A 25,993-nucleotide genomic window follows, 5' to 3' on the forward strand; every position below is an offset into this window, starting at 1 on the left:
GTAGTCACAGATAAATTTAATATCGTTATCATGAACACCGACGCATGTATCGTAGACCCATTCATTACAACTTTGGCACTGAGTCTACGATTTAGCGGATTCAATTTATCGTTGGCCACAAAAAATGCACATGGTGGCTTCTTCGCTGTATTTAAATTCTATAAAAGTTATTTATCTTCAATAACTTTTTTTTGGCATCTTTATTTACTAACTGTACTGCAAATTTTTTTTTTTTCTTTTTTTTTTTCATTGAGAGTAGATATTAAAAATTTTGTTATTGTAATTTTTTTTGGAGTCGGTTCGAAAATCCCGGGTATTTGAATCCACACAAATATTTTATTTCCTCTGCACCCCCTTTCCTCCCCTATATTAAATTTGTAAAGTATTTAAGTAAAAGTATCATGTGTTTGTATTTAAATACTTCTTTTTCTATATTTTGCTTGAACTTCCAAGTAGTTTATAAATTACTAATATTTTTAAGTAATGAATATTTTATATTTACTTTTTTTATGTGGAAATAGTCTACTTAAGTTAAGAACATTTTTATTACATGATAATTTACTGAAAATTTTTGTAAACAAATTTTTTTCTCTACTTCATTAATGCAAAAATATTTGAAATATAAATAGAGTATTTGTATATTTAAATACTTATTTAAAAGTTTATTATGTTAAGTACGTAATTAGAGTGACCCAAAAAACGGAAATTATTTTTTTACATCTTATATAATAATTTTTCGGTTTTACAAATCTGAAAAATGTTGAAAAATTTAATTTTTTTCTCGTTTAAAATTAAACTATTCATGAAATAGAATACGACCTTGATAATATGTTTATAATTAACTTTTTTTATGTATCATATTCTAAATTCGTTTATAATCACATGAGCCGATAAAAAAATTATTAAGTCTTAATATCAATATTTAAAGGCCGCTTGAAAATATTCAAACTCAAGAGCCTCCGAAATTCTTGAACGATCTTAAGAAATCGATACTTTGCGAGTTTTTGAATTTTTTCGAGACTGAAATTTTTGACATCTAATAATTTTGAATTTTTTAAAAACTGATTAATTACAAAAAAAAATTATTTAAAAAATTGCACTTATAGTTTTTTGAATTTCCTACAAGTGCAATTATTTATTTTTTTGGTTTTCTTCAAATTAAATAAAAAAACAAATCCAAAAATTTTCTATAGTCTGCTAACTTCCGAATCATTCTTCCTCTGTTTTAAAGACACAGAATTTTCGAATAACTAAATAAATTTTTTTTTATTTTTCAAAAGTATTTTAAATACGTAGTTTTTTTAATTATCATTAAAAAAATAATAATTAATGATTATTAATAAATGATTAATGTGACATCTAGCAAAATCAAATAAGTCAATAAAAAGTAGAAAAAGAGTAAAATTACTTGAATTAAAAGTGTGCAGTAACCTCGACTTATTAAAGATAAACTTGGTAAATATGGTTTTAAAACCCCAAGGCCTATATGCTGCTGTGTAATACCAAATAAGTGATGAGCTAAAAAAAATTCTTACCAAGTCGTTCATCTATCAAATGTTATAATTAGATCCATATCAGATCTGCTTGAAATCTCTTTATGTTGTTCTTATTATCATTATTATTATCTTTATAAAACTATTTAGAAAACCAATAAATTCATTTACATATCAAAGTCATACATTTCTTCTATATTTATCTAGCAATAAATAATTTTAAAAAGAGTAGATATTATTTGAATATTAAAAATAATAATGATGAATTTGAATACATAAACACCATAAACTTTTTAAAACTGAGTTATTTAAAAAATTATAAATTCAATTACTCACTTAAGTACTTAACGTTATCGCTTTTTTTATAGTACATTAGTATTTATTATCAAAATTATATCATTAAGTAGAATTTTTTCCAATAATTAATTAATTATTCAAAACTTTTATAAATTCAATTTTTTAAAATAAATAAATTATGAAAAATAAAACAAAATTAAATAAATAAATAAAAAGTAAAATTTATAAAAAAAAATAATATATAAAACACGCATGCGTGACGTGTTAAATATCTTCGGGTTAAATCGTAACTTTCCGCGCGAGTAGAAACGAATGATCTGGACGCAGGCGTGGTAGTGACGCGAGGAGTTGCTGTGGAATTTACCGACAGAAAATTTTCAGTCGTGTTGGGCCTGTTTTCGGCTTGACATTGTATTTAAATACTATTATATAGTTAACAATAACTGTTACATTAATTTGACACATTATTTAAATTTAAAATCACGCGAGTTTTAAATTCTTCAATTATAAGTTTTCTTAAAAATTTAAATTTTTACTCACTAAAGTGGAATTTATAAAAACGTCAGATAAATATATTAATAAATAATTAAATAAATAAATATATTAATTATATATATATTTTTTAAATGGTCTCGAGTTGAGTGAATCTTTAAATAATTTAAATATTTGTAGCTCGCGGGAAATAATTAGTGAGCTCTAAACTAAATTTACAAACTGACAATTATGCCGGTAAAAATATAAGTACATATATATATTATATATAATTCGTGACAAAACTCGTTTTGTGTGTGAATAAGATAACACTAATATTTAATCGAATAAAGATATTGTAGTGTTATAAAAAAATTATATTTTACATATGAAGAAATCGGAGTAATTTTAATAAAAACTCAGGTAATATTTTTAATTTTTATTTTATTTAATTTAAAAATTTATTTTATTGAAATTTATTTATTATAAATTTTTGTTCGAAAAATATTAAAAAAAAATTGACATTTATCGTAAAAAAAAAAAATTACTAATTGAATAATTTAAATATTTAAAAATAATATAAAATATTATTTCGTATATATATAAATATATAACCCTCGTTTTTAGTACCTGCGTTCACTTTTAATCTTTCTGGTTTCTCTACACAATTCTCCCCTTTCTCTACTTCACTCTCGACATTCCACGAGTAGAGCCCAGAAAAACGGCAAAACCAAATCAAAGGTCACAAAAAACGACAACTGTTAATTTTATTTTAAATTTTTATTCCGCACTAAAAACTAAAAACAATTTTAAAAATACGCGGGAATTAAATTCAAAAATAATTTTTTTTAAAAAAGTGAAAGCACTTTTTTTTCAAATCCATTACCTAAAATATATTTATTTACCCATTAGAATAAAGTAATTAAGATAATAATTTAAAATACCCGGGTGTAAAGATTGGAAATAACGCTTTCACTTTTTATTCTCACGCCTGTCATTCGGACCGAAAATAATAGATACGTAAGGTAGTAAATGTATATAGTATAATGGTAGGTAATGTTATTGTCTTGATGACAAGTCTCTAATAAAAGCGACAATTTGTTAAAATTCCGGAAAGGATGTGAATTGTTGTAGCCCTGGATATATAACTATATCACGCCGGTTTTCCCTGGGTTACTATGGCGACCCGCCATCTTGACACACGTTATTCTAGTATCCTCCCATTTGGACGATCTTTCTGTGTCCAATACAATCGATAATAAAGGTGTAACTATTGCGTACTCATCTTACATTTTAGTATAATTAATAACTTATATAGTTAAAAACACCCAGATAATGCTTTCATGAAAATTATCGAAGCATTTCATGAAAAACTTGGACACTTCAATATTACAAAGACTTTTTTGCTACATAGTAACACTTTCATTTTACCCAAAAATCTATTACGTTATTTAAATACTTAAAAAAAAATTACAGGCAATAGAGAATTTTCCCACGAACTTGAATATTATGACGTGAGAAATTTCAGAAAAAATAAAACACAACAATTTAGACTTTGACAGGGTATGAAAAAGAAGTAATATATTAATGTCGTAAATTATATAATCGAATTAAAAAATAAGTTGTTGAGGAAGTCATAAATATATGAATAAATGTTCAAATTTATTTGAATTAATTAAATGATTATCACCGGGTCAATTTCCTATGGTCCAAATATTGAATAGTATATTTAGTAACAATAAATTCTATAAATATATCAAGATGTTACCATGATATTTTATAACCTGTTATTATATTGTATAGTCATTGCGACTAATATATCATATATATTTCTCCATAATTCAAATAAATAGAATTATCATACATTCTAACTAAAAATATTATTTGAAAATTGGATTAATTGATGTCCATATTTAAAAGGTTTTTATATTTAACATAATTTTTTACTAATGTAAAAGTTAATGACTCGAAAATTCTGACTTTGCTGCAACTTTGTACTGCACAAGATGGTAATTTTATAACAAAATATTTCTTACTTTTGTTCGTCAATATTCGGCTCTTTTCGATTACTTCTAGTACTGATAGGTTAGAATAGAACAATCAAGTTATGTATTAATATGCAAACAATCATTTTTATATATCATCTTTTCAAATCTATAGTAATTCAAATTTTTAGAAATTTTTTACAAAATATTCTGATTTATCATAACTAATTTTATTATACATTTAATATAAATTTTAAAAAACAGTAAATAGTTCTCTCTGTCTAGACAGAAGTAGGGCTCCATTCACTTTAACCATTCAAAAATTATTTGTGTTTGAAAAGTAAAAAAAAGTCAAGTCTCACGTCTGAATTTTTACTTTTTATCATAACAATAATAATATTTTATTGTTAATCTTACCAAGAAACTCTAGATTAAAAAATTAGTTGCATTTAACTGTAGATTTTTTAATAAAAAAATAAAAAATGACTTTAGTCATAAAAGTTAATGTTTTTTTCATGTTTGTAGGATTAGTTAAGGGCTTAGGGTTTTAATACTTTATTCTGCGGTTTTAAAGGATAAAGGAAGAATAAGGCAAGAAAATAATATAACAAGCAAGTAGACTCTGTGACGCCTGATAATGCCATCGTAAAACATATATATACACATACATATTAACGAAACTTACTGTACAGAAAGGAAGAAAAAGAGAGAAAATGAAAGTGATCGATGTTTATTGTTCACCGTAAACTGCTTTCCTTCATAGTAACAGTTAAATAAATATTTCGCTTAAATAATATCTATTAAAAAATCTAGGTTACCGTAATATATGTTTATTTAGTTGATATATCCGATATAAACGCTAAATAAACAAACAATAATAATATATGTATTTACATTGGAATAAAATTCAAAATTTTATTTCAGAATGTTACTATCACTGTTATTATTGTAAACAAAAATAGCAAAGTAACATATATATGTATAGATATTACGTATTTACGAAAATGCGCACCAGATGAGAATAGTGTGTTATTAAATGTGCGATCGTTTGGTTGGATGATGTCACGAATTCAAGGTCTTCTGAGAGGTGTTCACGTGTGTATATGTATTTAGTAGGTGATGACATCATGTCGATTAAAAGGGAAAAAAATATCACAAGTGCATACAAGAGAGAAGATAATTTTATAAATATTTATTCGATTATTTAAGAAAATTACATCTTATCAAATAATTAATTGAGTTATTTATTTAAAATTTTAATCGGTTAATATTCAAATGAAAGTATATAATTACAATAAGTTTATAGAAATAGATTAGCTATCAATGCCGTGAAAATGAATATATTTATAGTTCAATCATTAATGAAACACTTGACTATATTATGTATGTATGAGGTAATAATTTACTATTCAAGTCCAACGTACGCAAATTTTTATTATTCATGAAAGCAGAATATTAAAAATATTAAACGTGTACATATATACACATATATATGAGATTTAAAAAAAAATTACGCGTAATTCAATACCATAATTTTGTCACGCAATTTATTTATTTATTTCATTTGTATTCAATCTTTCTCTTTCTTATTTTATTTTTTATTATGCAATTCCCGTGTAGCATTACAACTGTTCTTATGATACGTGAAACGAATTACTGCAAGATTATTAGAAAAATTGAATTACATTGAGGTTAATTGATAAATATATTTTATAAAGCAATGTTAATGTTTTTAAGAATACGGTAACGAGACCAATAGCGGGTGAGCTAAGGGAATTTTCAAGAAAAAAGGAAGAAAATTTGAGAAAAGTGAAAACTCAATAATAGGACAATTGAGCCAACAGTATATCGTATACAATAAATGTTTTTTCTAACGGTGCCTGCACCGAAAGTTTGAATTCTTGCCTTGTTACGCGGGAAGAAATTCGAGTTTTGAGGTTATGAGAATACAATTGATGAAAATTAGCATGCGCTACTCTTCTCGCAAATTAAGGCAGTTCAAATTTTTCCTGTTTGTGAGAAGAATGACGCATACGTTAATTTTCATCATTTGCTTCCTCATAAAAGAAAAAAAAGACTCTCTTCTCTCTAAAAAGGACAGAAATTTACACTTTTAGTGCAGTTATGCTCAAAAATAGTATAATCATCCAGAGAATCGTACACTCTAAAACCAAGTATGTAGTCGAAATTAAAACACTTGCCAAATAACATCGAAACACCATAAGCAGTGTTTTAAGTGAACTTGAAAAAATTATAGTTTTGCTCACGGCCTTAAACATGAAACACATTTAATATGTGTTAAAATAATACACTTGTAACACACTTGGTTTTAGAGTGTAGAGCGACCCAATTCGCGTGTTTGTCACTTTCGCTTTCTGCTCGAGTAGACAATTTACACACGCGGCTTAAAATGCCCTACTTTTTTTTCCTTGGTATGTAATATACTAATTTATGGATGTGAATAAATACTATTTGCAAAAAAAAATCCAAAATTATAATTAAACTTTTAATTGTTTTTCATTTATCGACTCTTTAAAAGTGAATTAATGAAAATGCGAACTTGACTAACAAATAGTGAATATTCACTAATTCAAAGAGCAAAACATTACTTTTTGAAATTATGGGTATACTTTTCACTACAGTAGCTAATATTCACTAATTCTAAATTAATAGAGAAAAGAAATAATTATTGTCCTGCTAATAGTCTCGTTAATTTAGTTCTTAGGTTATAAAAAACATAGTTCTATATTTTAGGTTAAAGAAGCGATGAATAGAACATTTGGTAAATTTAGATTTAAAATTCACCCTTGTGGTTAAAGCCCATTACAATTCTATTCATACACAGTTAGGGTAGAAACTTGGTTACAGATTTTAAAAATCTTTATTTGGCTTTATGCTCTTTCTATCACACGCTTATGCTCTTTTTCCAATAATTTATAGACCGTTAGGGTTCGCTCGGCTTCGTAACAAATCCAATTATATTTAAAATATAAATAAATTGTTATGTTCTTTTTTTTATCTTAAAATCTATCAAGTCATCTATCAATTTTGTTTCGCCCCTTGGTTTTTTTTTAAACGATGCATTAAAATATTTCATTCCTCAAAAGTCATCATGACTTCAAATTTTGATAATGATGTTTTTCATTCAAAGTAAACATAAAAAATGTAAACAGGATATTGAATAATTACACTCTAAAACCAAGTGTATTATTTCAACACACATTAAATGTGTTCCATGTTTAAGGTCGTAAACAATACTATAGTTTTTTGTGGTCACTTAAAACAAATTTCACGGTGAATTAAAATTGTTACTGTAATTTGTGATATAATTACTGTCAATTTTACTATGGTAATTACCATAGTAATTTTTGATACACAGCAAAAAAATATTTCTTGGCGCAAGAAATTTTTTGTCGCTCATAGAAAATTTTTGTTTACAATTCATAGTCAAAAATATTTCTTGGGGAAAGTCAAAATTTTCATGGGGAAGTTAACATTTTTGGCGCCAAGAATTTTTTTTTTCTGTGTCCATGTTTATTTTAATTTTCGATAGATGGCCAACATAGTCCGGCTTTACTATGACACCTTTTGTTTTCAAACAAGAATAATTCCTTGTCTTGTATTAATTAAAAAATATTTAATAATAAACTCAGATGATTAATAAAAAATTTTTTACTACCAGAATTTGAATTACGCCAAAATATTTCACGCTCATTTTGCACCTTTTGTTGTAATTTCTCTCACAAAAAAAAAAATATTATTCTTTACATACAGAAAAAATAATTATCTTAAAACCTTGAGGTTATAATCCGTTTTAATTTCCTTTAATTAAAAAAAAATGTTTTTTTTTTTATCTTAATATTTTTTTTCAACCTAATTTAAAATTAACAATAAAAAAAAAATAAAAAACTATTGACATAATTAATTTATAAATTAAAAAAAAATATTCACATAAAATTAAAATAATATTCAAGCGTTAAATATAAATAATAATTCTAATTATGAGATAAAATGTATCAAGTACGGTCGAGACTTGTTAATTAAACAATAACGATATATCTGATGTTAAATATCTTGGTGTCTAACGAATAATTATATTTAAACCGGTAAAAAGTAGTCTGGAAGTTGTCGTGAGCAAGTAAATTACAAAACCCTCAGGAAGTCATCTTAATTTCTACGAATTCACTTCTCAGTGGTTCTCATATTTATATTTTTAAGTATATCACCATCTATGTACTATAAATCACCAATACATACATACAAACATACATACAGATATATATATATATATATATCTATATAAATATTTTTTTTTCTTAGCATTAATAATAATGTAAGTGATGAGAACCAGCTGTAAGCCCACGTCAGCTATTTATTAAGTGGCCTTACTTTTATATATAATAACATCTTAAATTAGGCTCTTAGATTAAATTACATCTTATAGTAAAAATGTCACTGTTTTAGATCCATTAGTTTAAGGTCAAAAAAAAAATCACAACAATTAAATTATAATTTATTATTATTTTTAAATTATTGTCATTAAGTATGAATTTATATTACGATTTATTAACGCCTTCGATAATTTGTCTTGCGAGTATTGAAGCATGGGTACTGTGACTCGATCTCGATAGATCGATTACTCGACCAGAAAAATAAATACGAGGTTAATAGACCTTGTTATGGCATTAAATTATACTTTTATACATTTAATATTTTTAAATAATTTTTTTAAATATCAAATCGTATATATTTATTTTTAATTTTTATTTAAGATTTTTATTGAGCCAAGAATATCACAATGAAAAAATAATTTATTTTTTCAAGAATATTTTTTTTTAAAATTGATATTCTTGATTCAAGAAAAATTTCTTTGATTGATAAATTTAAATTATTGACTCAAGTATAATTTTTTTAAATTAAAAAAAAATATATCTTTGCTTAGAAAACCTCAAATTCTTGTTCCAATGTATAACCGACTTGAATCAAGAGTATTAAGAACTCATTTCAAGAATATCAGTCTCGGTTTTAAAGAATAATATTTTTGGAAATATTATCGTGCTTTTGATTAAGGAATAAAATAATTTCGTTCAAAATATTATAAATTTTGATCCGATAATAAATTTTCTTGAACTAAGATTGAAATTTTTGAATGAAGAACTTCCTGTTTTTGATGCAAGTAAAAATTTTCTCAAATTAAGAAACTAATGACGAACCAAAATTCGATTTCGAAAAAAAATTATTGATTCAAGAATTTTTTTTCTGTGCATAAATATTTTATAGATAACTAAATTATAATTTTATTCATACTTAAGATAAATATAATAATAGAAAGATAGAATTTTTTTGTATTATGTAATAATAATTTAAATATAAATATATATATTATTGTGTGCTATTGTATATAAAGGTAACAACTCGGCGCCACGCTGGCGAGATCGATGAACTCTAGTCTGTTTGCCACGACCTACCTTTGTTTCTCATGTTCTTTAAAAATATTAATCCAAAAAATAATAATATTTTATTTATGTAAATATCAATGTCCTACAAATCTAAATTTATTATATATAATAGACAAATTAATTGATTCTCTTTTAAAATTTAATTTGCAGTGAAGGCAGAGAAAAAGTTCGGGTCGCGTTTCTGGGACCTCAACCTCATCCTGCAACGCCTGGTGTCCTTCTGCTCGAACCCTTGATACCTACAACAGGTCATTTTTCTGAAATAATGTCCTCCGGTACTGCAGAACTTCTTACCACTCATACAGAGCATACATCTCCAGCGTACCATGCTCAAATCAGGTAAATTTTTTTACTAGACATTCACTTTGATTTTAAAAAAAATAACATATATATTTCATACTTAGTCCCCTATACACATTATAAATATAACAATTATAGTTCCAATTCATGAGACCCCAAGGTCCCTAATTAACCGGAAATGACGTAATCCCTTTCTGCACATCCTTTAAAAAAAAACATTTCTAATTTTTCTTCACCTTTTATTTTATTACCGGATGAAATATATAATAAACTTTTTTTTTGGCCGGGTAAAACGGACTGCTCTCAAAAAAAAAATAAATGTAATAACAGTGTTTACATCTACTCTATGCAAAAAAATTTATTTGCAGTACAGTCGGTAAATATATACGCGAAAAAAAAATTATTAAGATAAGTAACTTTTTTAAAATTCAAATTTTTCAAAGAGAAGACACCGCGTGTATTTTTTATATTGCAAAATTTTTTTCTCGTCAAGAAATCTTTTTTTTCTGTGTAACAAATTTTCGGGTTGGTTCGTTTTGCTTATCCAGTCTCGATTTGCCCACCTTTCCCTTATATATACAAAGTAATTACATCCTGTAAAATACTCAATTATATAATAACATACATGAAAAAAAAAAGTAATAAAAAATAAATAACATTAGGTAGTAAACTAATCTCTTGGAGTTGAACTGTGATAGCTTATCGCTAATCACAGTACATACTTGGCTCGCGACATAAAAATCATATCGACAATTTGCAGTTAAGTCGATAGCAGACTCGTTTTCATCAAGAGCTTATCAAGTAAAAAAAAAAAATAATTGCAAAGTAAATAAAAATCCAGTCATACCAAAGGAAATATAATTTCTTGGCAATTTGAACTACAACTCAAAAGCCATCGGAACTGTTTAATGAAATTGCAGATAATATTTCCTTCCGTCTTGGATTCAAAGGCCATCATCCTTTCCTTTAAGAAGGCTCTTAAGCTCTTACACTCTTATACTTCTCAAGACTTAGAACAATTGCACTGAGGGGAATTAATAGACGTGGCACAGTTGGAGATGAATAATGTGCCAAGTAAATCGAATATAAAATCGTTTCACTTATCAACGACTCACTACAACCGCACATCTTGCATACACTACACACTCTATCAACGTCAAACAGCGAACAGCATATACTTTTATTTAAAGTTATTAAAAATATATAATATAATACTTAGCCTTGATGATGGTCATCATTAATCATCTTTATAAAGATTAAAATTCAAGTTTAAATATAAATAAGTAAAGTAAAAACCAACCACTCATAAGAAGCCTTAAAAAAGTTTAAGTATTTTTCAGTACTTGTATAGTACTGTAAAAAATTTGCGAGTTAAATCCGGAGTGAATTTGGAATGGATGACTGTACTCATTTAATTTCTTTGGAGTAAAATTCATTTCGAAGGGGAGTTTATTTAAATATTCAAACTCCGAATCGGAATGCGAATTTAAATAAAATCCGTAATCACTCCGAATGCTCCCAATTTTTTACATAGGGTAGAAGGGGGCAAAATGGGGTACTGCTAAAATTTTACAAGAAAGGTTTTTTAAAAATTCAAAAATTACTTTTGTAAGTATAATTGATTATTATTTTGAATTTTTTTTTACTGTTTCAGAAAAATTTTATTTTTGCAAAAAAACTTTAATAACTTTTTTATGATAAAAAATATTAAAAAAATTTTCTTTCTTCGCATCAAATTATGTGAGACTTGTTTCTTATGAAAATTACTTACAAGAAAATTTATTTCATTTCAAAAATTTTTCTTTTTGCCTTTTTTACAGGGTGACCCATTTTGCCCGTAGTAAATGAAAAAATTTTTTTATCCACTGAATATCATTTAAAAAAAAAATATTTAACGTATTTAAATCCTCGAAAACTCAGTATTTTCTCATATCAGTATCCCCTGTCCCTGTATTAATACTCTATATATTTATATCATTCGTACCATGTTAAGCTACGATGTGTCGTGGAGTTAAGGTACCAGAGGCATTACCAATTACGGGTGCTATATTTATACCGCATCACAACCACCAAGTAAAATCTACCATCATATAGATGGCTACCTCATAGACTTATAACTGATGTTGACGGCGACGACGACGTTGATGTCGACGATGAAGAGCAGGATAGACATTACCGTATACATAGATATAATATTATATTCTGTACATGCATATATACATATATACACAAATGTATAAAGAAGAAGGGAGAGGATGGAAGATCGATATAGCGTGGGTGGGATGTGCAGAGGCGCTGATGTTAGCCACCAGCAGTTGTGCCGTCCGCTGCATTGGCGAACATTGCATTGGACCCTTGTTACCATTTCAACAATTATTTTTATTATTACAATGACCTTGGTGACGTCTCTGGTCATCAAACGCAACATGACATATTTTTTTAAATCTTATACATAAAAAATAAAAGTGGCAAAATTTAAATAACAATTTTTTTTTTTTTTTTTTTTTAATTTGAATTGTCAAGTGAAATTTTTTTTTTTTATGTTAAGAGCAATGACATTAAGAGTGTAATGTACTAGTGCACTGTTGTATTATTTGTTCATTATCGTTGGCATGTAACTCTTGTGCCAAAGATAGTTTGCCAAAGAGAATCTCATTTTAAGGACCGTGACCTGACCCGCGATCAGCAAATTCATTGTCTTAATTACTATACTATTTTATTTATTTATTGATTAATTATTTATTAAAATTATTTAGTCTATTATTGATTGAATTATTTTTTTTTTTTTTATTATTGTTTTATTATTCATCGATAGAACCGGTAATTTATGAGTGCGCATGTGTACAAACTGTTGTGCGTGACATCGAGTTACCCGCTGGCCCACATCTATCCCCTATCTGAAATGTGTGACCCATAGAAGAATCTCCCGCAGTATCTGGGGTTAAACTCACGTGGTCATAGATGAAATTTTACGTTTTTTTTATTTTTTTTTTATAGCATCGCATTGTATGGCTAAATGTCATGCAATAATATTTCAGTTCGAAGTTTTATTTTTATTTTTATTGCTCTCGTAAATAATTATTTTAAAAATGTTAATAATTATCTCGACCTTGCCATTTAAAACTTTAATATTTGTGCTAAATATCGCAAACTGTTGATTGTTCGGAAAGATTTCGTAACTGTTGAACGCGTGTCTATAATTAACATTTATTACTATCGATTAACGTCTCCTGCAACTAATTTATGTTTTATTATTTTTAACGCAATTAGTGCAGTTGCAGTTGTTAATTTAAAAAAAATAAAAATATGTCAATCTCCGTAAATTTACTGAAACTGTGATTTAAACTGAAGCCTTATTGTGTATTGCAAAAAAAAATAAATCAATAGAGCTTAACATTTTTATGTGCGTGTCAACGACGATAACAATTCTATTCATATAATTATAGTATTGTTTTTTTTTTTTTTTTTATGGAGTAAAAGTATTGTTTAAATTAAATGTTGATAAAGTGGTTGAAAGGATTTAATTTTTTTTTTTTTAAGTAGCAAGGGAAGTTGATGCTCACTGGAACGATAAATAGGTCAGGGACTTTCGGAAATAGAGCACTAGAACAGAGAATGTCATAAATAAATCCCCTCTTATATTTATTATTAAAAATTATATTTTATTTTATGGGTGTGAATGAAGTAGATATCAGAAAAATTTTAAATTAATAATAAATTGAGTAAATAATTAATGAAATTAAATTTTTAAAAAATGCGCATTTAACAAATTTTGTAATTAATAAGTGCATTTTTTTATAAATATTTTTTTTTTATTATTTACTCTACTTATTTATAATTTTAAATTTGTCGGTTGTTTGCTATATTTTATTTTCTATTTATTTATACAAAAATTTTGAGTTTAATTTATAATGATATATTTTTTGTCAACATGTATGCGAAGGGGGGATCGAAAATTTTTTTTTTTATGTAAAATTTTTGTGATCCTGAAGTTAGCAGACAATTAGAAATTTTTGAATTTTTTTTTAACAGTTTAAAAAAAAAAAACTAAAAATATGCACATGTAGAAAATTTTAAAAACTACAGGTGGAATTTTTTAAAATATTTTTTTTTTTATAATTAATCATTTTTAAAAAAATTGAAAAAGTATTGAACGTCGGCTAACTCAATATTATAAATTTTTGTTTAAAAAAATGAATTATTGTTAATATTAGCGTGGGCGTGAGTTTGTCATCGAGAAAATACGACAAGTGCTTTAAATAACTTTGCGACGATAGACTTATATATATCCCACCAGTGGCATTGGTAACTTGGTTGGTACCTATGTAGTGAGAAATTTATATTAATAACAGTACGTAACACTTATTCTACTGGTAACTAGAATGGATTTCATCAGTTTTAAAATAATATTCTAACGTTAAAAAAATTTTATTAATTAGAGATATTGATAGCATTAATTTAAAAATATAAATTTTAATTTATAAAATGAACATATGTATATATTTGAATGATGACTATTTTATATTAAATGTATAAAGTATCAAGTGGTAAAATGAAAGTAACGTTTGTAATTACGGTGAATTTAACGGATAGTTAATGGTTAAAAATAATAGTTTTAAAAATCCAATCTGTGATATATATTTATAAAAAAAAAATCAAAGACAATGACGGCTTCACATGGTGGGCATGTTTACTATGTTATAAAAGTGCCCAAGGAAGGCGAAGAAAATGAAAGGTAAAAAAATTAAATCTATTGAGCAAATAAATGAAAATTTATTTTAGAAGTTGGCAAATTAAATGATAAATGTTTTCAATATGCGCTGAGAGAAAAAAATAACTTTAGTAAAAATATTATTTTGCTGATTGGTACAAGTCCATAGAAAAATTTGAAATTTCCTTCAGATAATATTCATTAAATTTTCATATTTTTTTTTTAAATTTCTATACGTGAAATTTTCTTTTTACACCGCCTACACCAGTGTTATCTCATTTTAACACCGCCCTGTTTACAGTGTAGTTTGCAAAAAGACGAATTAAAGAATCTGTTTCTCATATTTTATACAATAATATATCAATGTCCCTGTGGACAAACACGTTTTCAAATTTCTTCATAAATTAACAAACCTGTCGTATTATCAATTTTAAAAACAATGGAAATTTTTCTGTATTTGAAATACAATTCAACTTATGATACTTGAAAAATAAAGCTATTTTTTTTAACACCGTTTAACACTACTACCGGTGTTATTTTAACCCCGTTTTTAGAGTTAAATTTAACACTGATAGCGTGATCCTACACCGGGTTTTTTGAAAGTGTATTTCATATTTATTTTTCCTTTTATATCTAAAGAGACATTCCGTGTATTGAAAAATAGATATCTGGGTACGACGATAAAGTAAAAGAGGCCAACTACCCTCATGCGATTGTTTGCAAGGTCTTCAACCCCTTGGCTTTCAAATCTGTGTCGTATTATATACTTTTTATCTTCTAACCTAAAGTTTTACGCTTCAATCTTTAAGTACCATCTATTCAAAAAACAAAATTTTTTATTACTTCTTGTGTTTGAAAACATTTAAAAAATTATGACGTAAAAGTATACGTTGAATATTTTTGCATAACTTAACTTTTACGTGACACTTAAAATTTTTTTACATAATTGATTTTTACATTAATTGAAATCTACATAAGTGAAATACTTATTCATAAATAAGAATTATTTGAAAAAAAAAAAAAAAAAAAAAAAAAAAAAAAAAAAAAAAAAAAAAAAAAAAAAAAAAATCTTTTTTTTTTTTTTTTTTTAATTTGCAATATCGATCATATTTATTTTACCGTTACCCTATCACTTTTTTTCTGTTCTATTACAATCTCATCACATTCTGACACAAAAAGTCCTTGGAAAGATAAAAGATTGAGAATAATAAAATAGAAAGGAAGTAATGAATTAATGTCATTGATTGAGGAGAAAAAAAAAGTTAAACAAAAAAAAAATATATAAATCAATGGTCAGTATAAAAGGAGTGGCAATGAGATAAAATATAAAAAATACACAACCACTTATGAGCGTATTTGTTTTTATTGCACCTGCGGATGCTGGGAGTGGTTAAACTGATAACATAAATTGACCTCTAAGGTGTGTTAATTAACATTAACACATTCAAAATTACACTGTAAAAAGAGCGGTGTTAAAATGAAATAACACTGGTGTAGGCGGTGTTAAATCGGTATAAAAAGAAAACTCCACATATAGAAATGAGAAAAAAAAATGTGCTGCATATAAATAAGTTTGAATGTAGCAGACGTCAGACAAATTTAAAATTATTAATAAATAGACTACATAATTAATAAAATTAAATTTTTTAAAAATGCGCATTTAAAAAATTTTAAAATTAATAAGTGTATTTTTTATAAATATTATTTTTTTAATTATTTATTCTATTTATTTATAATTTTAAATTTGTCTGACGTCTGCTACATTCACACTCATGCATATAAAAAAATGTGATGAAGTTAGTGAACAATTATTTAAAAAAATTTTTTTTTTTTCAAAATATCAATTACGAAAAAAAAAAACTAAAAATATGCACATGTAGAAAATTAAAAAAACTATATGTGCAAATTTTTGAAAATACTTTTTTTATAATTTGTCGATTTTATAAGAATCTAAAAATTATTAGACATCGGGTAACTTCAGTATCATAAAAAAAATATAAAAATTAAATGAATATTATCTGGAGGAAATTTAAATTTTGCTATTGACTTATTGAAATAATTATTTATGTTATACATAATTTATATAAAAATTACACAATTTTACGTCCGCCATTTTAATCACCAACAATGTAATTAATTAATGAAAACTGTTAAAGTTTCGTGATCGAGTATGTAAAAATATTCACAAAGTAAAATATTTAAACACCAGAAAATTTTTTTAACACCAGTAAATAATATTTATATCTTCGGCGTTATTATTTTAACACCTACACCACCTGAACTTACCCCGATTTTTTTGACATTGTAGTAAAAAAAACTTTTTTAATTTCCTAAGCCTTTATTTGTCGCCGGTTCCCATTTCCTTGTTACTCCAATTAAGCCGAGCGCAACAATGAGAAGAATACAAAAAAAAATACAAATTGTCTCTTAATTATCGCACTAATACTCGTACACCTACACAATACTTATAAATATAAAGTACATAAGTATATAGTGAGTTGACGTAACCAGATACAAGTTCATATATCGTTTTCATTTACTTTTCACTGTATACTTGCAAGTACATAATTAGACTCGATTCAATGCCGGTTTAATGTCACGGTCATTGAGACATAATTACGTACTTATGTAATTTTTTATACTCACAATTTAGACACGCCTTGAAAATAAATAATCGAAAATTAAACAAAATTAATTCTTTTTTATGGTAATCAATAAATATGAATTTTTTAAAAAATAGCATTGTGAAAATTATTAGAGATAATTCAATGATATAATGAGGATTAATGTATGAAAGAAAGGTTATGTTTGAATGAGAACCTCTTTCTTCAATAGCTGTAATTAATGTAACTATCATTCTTTTTCATCACGTCATCATATATACAATTATTTATAACGAAATAACTGTTAATTTTTAAATTATATATTTTATAAAACTATTTTCTTTTAAACTTTCGACTGATGGCGCTGGAAGTTTAGTTATGGTGAATCAATTTTTTTTTACAAGGGTTAAGTCAGTAAATAAACGCTTACCTAGTGAATGAACGGTCGTATTTTTCAATATTTTATACGGGAGAATGCTTCAAAATTAGAATGCGTTATAAAAACTGTTAATCAAACAGCAAGAAGTATTTTCTTTATGTACATGGAGCAATTCTCGTTTGAAATGCTATGGTGTCATAGTAAAGCCGGACCATGTTGGCCACCTGACGGAAATTGAAATAAACGTATGAAAAAATTATCATGACCACAATTAAATTTCCAATGGTTACAGTAACTTATTATGTAATCGTTATAAATTTTACTATGACCATAGTAATTTTTGTGATTATTTAAATTTCCGTTAGATGGCCACCATAGTCTGGCTTTACTATGACACCGTAGCATTTCAGACAAATTTCAATAGTTGGCATTGAAATCACGAAAAGTTCTAAAAAAAATGATAACAAAACTTTCCAGTGAATTTATGAAAATTTTGTACCTTAAAAGCATCTTGTGCAAAAATTTTCAATTGCTAGGGATACGATATGATTTTTCCAAAATTTTTCTTGGAGCTTTTTTTCTAAAATATCGCATTGCTAATTCCAAAATGGCGTATAATTTTCTTTTTTTATTGCCAACCGTCTCGTAGACTTATTTTATAGCTAAAAATGAAAAAAAAATTTTTTGAAAGCCAAAAGAACTACAGCTTAAATCATATGACTTTTTGGCTTTCCAAATTTTCAGCTTCAGAATAAGTCTGCAATATGATTTACAGTTAAAAAAAAATTATACGCCTTTTTGACTTTAAACTTAATGACTAAAGTCAAAAGAGCGTATAAAAATATGTTCTTTTGAAATTAGTGACGGGATATACTTATTTATCAAAAATACCAGAGGATATTCCTGAGTGGCTTACATGGGTAGTCAGTCTTTTCTAATTTTTTCCTAAAATTTATTTTAAAATAATATTACCTTTAATAAAATATATAAGGAAGCTGAATACTAGTAGGAAATTGACTTGTGTACTCTGCCCTAATTTTGAGTATCCGTAAATGTATATAAAATGTTTATATAAAGTTTGCTGGCAATATATAGTAATAATGTTTATCATTTGATTTCAGTACGGATAGTGGATGGGACAATCCATTTAGGCCAGACGGAGATTTATCCCGAGAAGCAGACGAGATAGTAGAACTGATAAAAGGCGGAAAACCTATAACTCCAACACCAGGTCAAACTGCACCCCCATTACCAGGATGTGATGGTAAAGCAATTGATGAGCATGATTCAAGTACCAGTCCATTGCTGAACACATCAACAACCGAACGGACGAATCAGGGGAATGGGAACCTCCATGGGAACGTGAATTCCAACGTCAATAAGCAGCCCGTTAGCGAGAAGGTGACACAACGTCATTTCCATTATCCACTAACGAACAGCCGTGCGAAATAAACTTGGTTGTTTAAACTCTCCTTTCCAACCTTGAGACAAAAGGTGCACGCTCAAGACACTGATCTATTCCATCTTCGACATTTCACATCATCACGCGTATTAGAGACTAGAAATAAATATACTGGACACACACACAACACACTATACATTTTCGGGATTACTAATATAGTTTTATTTATTCCCTAGCGGATTCAAATTACGGTAAATTACCATAATTTACCGTATTCGAAAGAATTACGGTATTTTCCATTATAATACAGTAATTTATGGTAAATATACGATATTCTGCAGTAGAATACCACAATTCAGAACAATAATACAGTAGGGTACTGCAATTTACGGTAAAAATTCGGTATTCTGCAGTAGACTACTGTAATTGACGAAAGAAATATAGTACTTTGCACCAGAATACCGTAATTTACGGTAAACGCGCGGTATTTTTTCTGCAAAAGTACGGTATTTCGATATAAAATTTGCAGTAATATAGCGGTAATTTGCCGTCAAATTGTGTCAAGTCTGTGGTATTTTTGCTTAAAGTAAAATATTGCACTGCAAAAATAAAAAGCATACGGTACTTACGGTAAAAATACCGCAAATTGCCATATATTACTGTAAATGGCTGTAAATTACCATTAATTGCGGCAAACTTCTCTTGTAAATGCCGTATTTTACGGTGAATTACCGTAATGTGAATCCATCAGAGTTTATTTATTTTAGTACAGTTAAATATTTAAATATTTTACTAATTCTTGTTTGTTTGTTTGTTTATTTTTTTATCAGGTCGGTTCAACAACGAGCACGGCGACCGTGGAGGTCAGCAGAGTGACAGCACAGGGTCCTGGAGATGCGTCTCAAGTTGAGCACGTGACTCTCAAGAAAAAGCCCAAGTGCAAATGTTGCGTTCTTCAGTAACGCAGTTTAATAATAATAATGACAAAAAAAACTAATATTAATATTAAAAATAATAAAATGATAAATTATACAATAGCATTATTCATAAATGCTGTTTTGTATGAATCTATTTATTTAATTCATACATTAAATTGACACGGACGCGGTTTACTGGAAACGAAAAATTCTCAGTCAGTCAGTCATTCATTTTTTATGCTAATTGAGACCGTGACAAGTCTCTTTAGTTTTAACTGTTTAAAATATTTTTTTTCACACTGACTTGAGTTGATAATTTAAAAAAAATGCTAAAGAAATAACTTTAACTTATGATATTAAGATTTGAAATAAAGAGTTTAGTGTTAAGGATAAAACAAATATATAACTAAGAGAGAAATAATAAATAAATATGTGCATTAGCGCTATTTTAAACAGTACGACTTTGAATAAATGATGATGGTCAAAAAAAAATACAACGGATAAAAATGAAAGAAACTGAAAATGAAAACAAAAAAATTGATATATTTAAAAATTTATTGTAGATACAGAATGGTAGTTAATGAATAGCTTGTATGCTTTTACTATTGTGGTTATCATCGTTAGGATTATCATTAAAAAAAAGTCCAGAGAATAAGTTATCAAAGGGCTGAGTTTTTTTTACACACACAGACTTTTTATTTGAAAGAAATAAATAATAAAAAAAAATTACAAGTAAATCTTACAGCAATTAGTTAACAAAAAAAGTAAATAAATAAAGCAGATAAAATTTATTTAAATGTGTGTGTGCCTTGTTCGATTTGCCCGATATTTTTCTCACGAGACTGGAGCAAAAATAAAGATACAAAAGAAAAGAATTTTGCAGAATATAAACTTACAGCTGTAGGGGCCACAAGTAAAGATTCAGGATTTTTAGAATTTTAAAAATTGTACATAAATATGATAGATTTAAAAAAATATATTCGATATATTTATTATTTCCACGTGTTACAATGAGATTTTAATGGATGAAATTTTATTTATTTATTTTGTTTTGTTTTATTTCTCGTATATTTTACAGTTATTGTCATTATTTTTTTTTAATTAGTAATTATACAAAATTATTTTAAATTTCTGCTGTGAGTGCACAAAATAATTGTATAATGTATAATCATTAATATATATTTTTAAAAAATTTTTATCAATTATGTTTGTTTTTATAAATTTTACTTGTGTTTTTTTTTATTTAATAATGAAGGTTTTATCAAATTGTAATGTAATTAAATTTTTTATATTATATTTATATAAATATACAATTAATTGAATGAAGTAAATACATGTAATACAAGTATGGTAATGGTCTATAAATGGGACTCCATCTGTTTTAAAAAAGTAATTATCCAATAATGTATATACCGCTTTTGGATAATTTCCACTAACAAGTATGTTACTTGTTACATAGCGGCCGATTGATTATATTTTTTGTTATGGCTTCTATCATAAATATTTATATCTAAAATTTTTTTTTTAATTGACTTTTTTATTTTTTAATTTTTACAAATTACTAATATGCGCGAAATGACATAACTGAGACATTTTCGATTTTTAAGGGAAAACAATCGTCAGAGATCATAAATCTAAAACGCTCCCTATCAAAAAAATCCATGTGGGATTGCATGGGAACCCATAGGAATTTATGGATTCACGTAAAAATTCATAGGAATTAATGTAGGAGTGTATGAATTTGTATAAAAAACCATGTAGGAAACCATGGGTATCTGGATTTCCATTTTGACATGGTGTAGATTCCCATGGGATATTGAGATAAAAATCCCCATGGAAATTCATACTAGATTCTATGAATTTGGTATGGTGTCGATTCCCATAGAAACCCATGTAAGAATCTATACCATCTATGCTGGATTCCTACAGGAAGCCATATGGGAATCCATCTGAAAACGCCATGTGAGAACCCACACAGGAATTCCGGCTGGATTCCCATATAGATTTTTTTGATAGCTATAAATTTTATTAAACCTCCTAACGTTGTCTTCTTACAGAACATAACTTACTGACGTACTCATAGTAGTTTTCATTGGCAACAACTTAAGCTTTTATGTTTCTTCTAAAGAGTAAAATATAACCAATCCAGAACTTGAGGTTAAAGATGATGGTTTTACCCGTACTTGAACGGACTCGTTAGTAAGGTTGATGTTGACGTACTCTGCTATAGACTGTAGACTGTAGACTAGACTGCTCTCCTACTAGTACGAGCCGAAGTAAAACACTGTTGCGCGCATCGATGCGTTAGCCCGGCAGTTAATGGAGGCGGATAGTAACGTATCCTTATGCATCTACTTACATGCTTTGGAGTTGTATTATAGTAATCACATAATTAAAGTATACTTTAACTCTCACATATATATAAATTCAAACTATTCAAAGTTTAAAATTTATTTTGTTCATCATATCTATAAATAAATAAAAATAATAGTATTTAAATTTTAAATTATTCAGTAAAATTATTAATATAAACATTTTTTTTTATTAATTATTGCAAAATTTAAATAATTACTTGTAATTTTTATTATACTATTTTTTTTTAGTTCGCATAAATTAAATGAATTAATTTATAGATATTCTGATTATTTAATTTTAAAAATGGATGGAGCTCTAAAACTAAATCATTATCATAAATATATTTAAAGAAACAAGAAATGAATGATAGAATGGAATATAAAGTAAGGAAAATAGTATTTATATATATATATATATATTTATCCGTTTCATTATAATTTTTTTTTAATTTCAAAAAATGATTGCAATTGTATTATAGAAAATAATTGTAAGTATAATACTGAAATCCTGAATGTTTACCGAGTATTATCGCAGTGGTAGATAAATTTTATCGGGTGATTTAAATATTTGATAATCAATAGCCCGTCTACATCTTAAAAAAAAAAAAAATGAATTATATAACAACAATGTTCAAGCTGTATAGTAAAACAAAAAATAAAATTTCATATTAAAATAAAAAAATAAATTTTGATTAAATTAAACTTTAGCTTTAGTTTGCATTCTTATCAATTTTTTTATCAATCAAAAAGTAGCAGATTTACATTTTTTCTATTCATATAAATGTAATTTAATATTTCAATAAAAAAAAAAATAGTAAATAAATACAAGAGATCTATTGCCGCAAATTTCAGCGATTAAATTGCAATTAGGATGGAAATGCATTGAAAATATGGAAAAAATAATCAACGTAACGATGACTTGAAGCTTTTGCTCTGCTTCGTTATATTTACACTAATTTACTTCATCTTTATCTGCGATAATTATTTTAATAAAGTAAATTTAAAAAAAGAAAATAAATAAATAAAAAAATAAATACATTTTATTAAAGTCATTGAGACAAAACTGATGTAATTTATAATAGACATAAAAAAAAAATTAATTAATAAAATGTCAATTTTTACAATCATACAGCAAAACAGATTATAAAAAAAATATATAATAATGTTAAATTATAATTTATATAAGTTTATTTTTCCATTTCATCGTCTTTTCATTATCATTATTTTATTGTTATAAATAAACAATTTTTAAATTTAAATAAAATCTGTGTTCACGATCTCTGTGTGCACAAAATGCACGTGGAAATAAAGTTAAAAAATTAAATAACTGACATATATTAATATCCTCCAATACATCTGTCATCGCGGAGCTTAAAAATATTAAGGAAATTAATTAAAAATAAAGTTGAGTGTCTTGTTAACTAAAAAAATTTACAAAAAAAGTTTTTTTTAATGACAACATTTTATAATCTTTTACCTTTTCCTTTTATATTAAATCATTTTTTTGCACCTCAATTGGGAATCAATGTGTTCTGCTGACGCTTACTCAGTCCCAGCTGATTCACTCATGTAAAAATCATATTTACATATTCAAATATTCTTGGCTAGAACAAAATTCGTACCATTTAAAAGATAATTTACTACTGATTAAAACGACCATAATTTCAAGTCTCTTTTTTTAGAAATAATGATTGAAAAAAAACTGTAATGTCCGTCAGTATCCATATAACAATCTTGTCCAAGGTTTGAGCAAGCCTGGTCTCAAGTCCGATAGACATTAATATCTTTTCCTACCTATGTGTCTTGCTGCAGATTCTTGTGGCTAGATTTCAAAAGCAAGTCTAGTGTAAACCTTACACAAGAAATTCGCGTCAGATTATAACTCAATTCTGGAGGAAGACTATAGTTGAAAATAGTTGCGACTGGCTTGCACAAAATCTGCGCAAGGCTTAAAATTGACCTTGAGCCTTGAGCAGATCTTGAGCAAGCCATGTGTAAGTACCTGTCGTGTTACTGGTGCAAGAAATGCGACAGAAACTTTTAAACTGCCGTATCTAAGATATCTTCAGTATTCTTGTGTATAATGTCTTGAGCAAGTCATGCGCCTGTCTTGACGATTTCTTGCTACATAGTCTTGCGCAAGACCCTTACGTAGAAAAAGACACTAGTGACTAGGGATTTTGCTCAAGGCAATGCCACCAGAATTTCGCTCAAGCATGTGTTACTTAGTATGGATGTTGGTAAACACAATAGCTTAAAAAATTGACATCCGATTGATGTATTTTATTTTTTACAACATTTTAATTCTGGTATAGAAGAACCTTTTTGAAAATCAATACCCAAATTTTTTTAGTTTAATTATAGTTAATAAAAAATTTAAACTGGCAACTCATTAAAAAGTTTAGCGGTAATTTTTTTTTTTTTTTTTTTTCATAAAACGTCTTCTATTGATCACTTTTTGAATGAGTAAATGAGCTATGCACTAGATTTTCCAACTTTTTTTATTTTTCTGACGTAATAGAATTTTTTTCAAAAAAAAAAAAAAAACTAGAAATTTAATTATCAAAAAATATTTATAATTAATCATAATACTGAAGTTAGCAGGTGACTAACAATTTTTGAATTTTTCAAAACGATAAATGACAAAAAAAAATATTTGAAAAAATAGCACCTATAGCTTTTTTGAGTTTCTACATGTGCATTTTTTCAGTTTATTTTTTTTCTTATATTTGATTTGTTGGCAAGAAATCAAAAAATTTTTAATTGTCTTCTAGCTTTAAAATCATAATTAATCAATTGAAAAAAATTCTTTTTTTTTTTTTTTTTTAATGTCAATAATTTTATTTATTTCCATTGTATTTGATGTGATTTAATTACCGGGTAATTAATGAGTTACAAGGAATAAAATAATAGCAAAGAAACGTGACGTGTCTTAAATGATGGCATCGATTAAGAGATTTCAATTAACGGAATGCGAAAAGTATTGAGTAAGATATTACATTATTATTACGGGAATTTAATTTATGTGATTTAACAAAGTATCTGTCACCATTGACTCTTTAGCTAGATGCTTTCCCTGATGTGAGGGACGACAAGTCATTGTTACCGATCAAACCGTTCCCGCGATCTCTTGAGGGGCCCTACCGGCTACCGTTGTATAGAAATCACGGAATGTGGGTTTGGTGATGGACTTTTTACAACATCCAATAAGAAGCAAAGACGTATAATGTCTACATGTGAAATGTCAACTTATTCCAATCCTCCTCACCAATCCTATATCCCTTCAATTGAACTCTCAAAGAGCGCTAAGCCAATAACGCATCCTATTACAGGTTCAGAGATCATATGTGTGCCCTCTAATGTATCCAATCCGATCACTCGTGACAACGATGGCCTTTGACGATCGAGAACTTGTACAGACTATAAATTTTAACTGTCTCAAGATCTTTTCACATGGGTGCTGCTTACTACAATAATATAATTGCCGATCCTTTTTGGATATTACAAATAGTGGAAATTGTTATTATTTATTATCGATCTTTCAGTTTATTTTTACTGAAAAAGTTTCGGAGAGAAAGCGGATTTCAGCCGGACGGATGATTTTTTTTTTATTTAGTCCCCG

At 26.8% G+C, this 25,993-nt stretch overlaps 1 protein-coding gene across 1 annotated transcript in view; it reads left to right on the forward strand.

Moving 5' to 3' along the window:
- The window catches only part of LOC103577595 (uncharacterized), a 50,054-nt gene extending 26,254 nt beyond the window's left edge, over window positions 1-23,800 (forward strand). The window contains exons 5-7 of the mRNA XM_014439394.2: window positions 9,856-10,044; window positions 18,820-19,099; window positions 19,931-23,800. Coding sequence (XP_014294880.1) covers window positions 9,856-10,044; window positions 18,820-19,099; window positions 19,931-20,062 — 601 coding nt within the window. The 3' untranslated portion in view covers window positions 20,063-23,800. The remainder of the gene's footprint in view (window positions 1-9,855; window positions 10,045-18,819; window positions 19,100-19,930) is intronic.
- The last annotated feature ends 2,193 nt before the right edge of the window (window positions 23,801-25,993 follow it).

This window comes from Microplitis demolitor, chromosome 6, assembly GCF_026212275.2.
Source record: "Microplitis demolitor isolate Queensland-Clemson2020A chromosome 6, iyMicDemo2.1a, whole genome shotgun sequence".
Lineage (NCBI taxonomy): Eukaryota > Metazoa > Arthropoda > Insecta > Hymenoptera > Braconidae > Microplitis > Microplitis demolitor.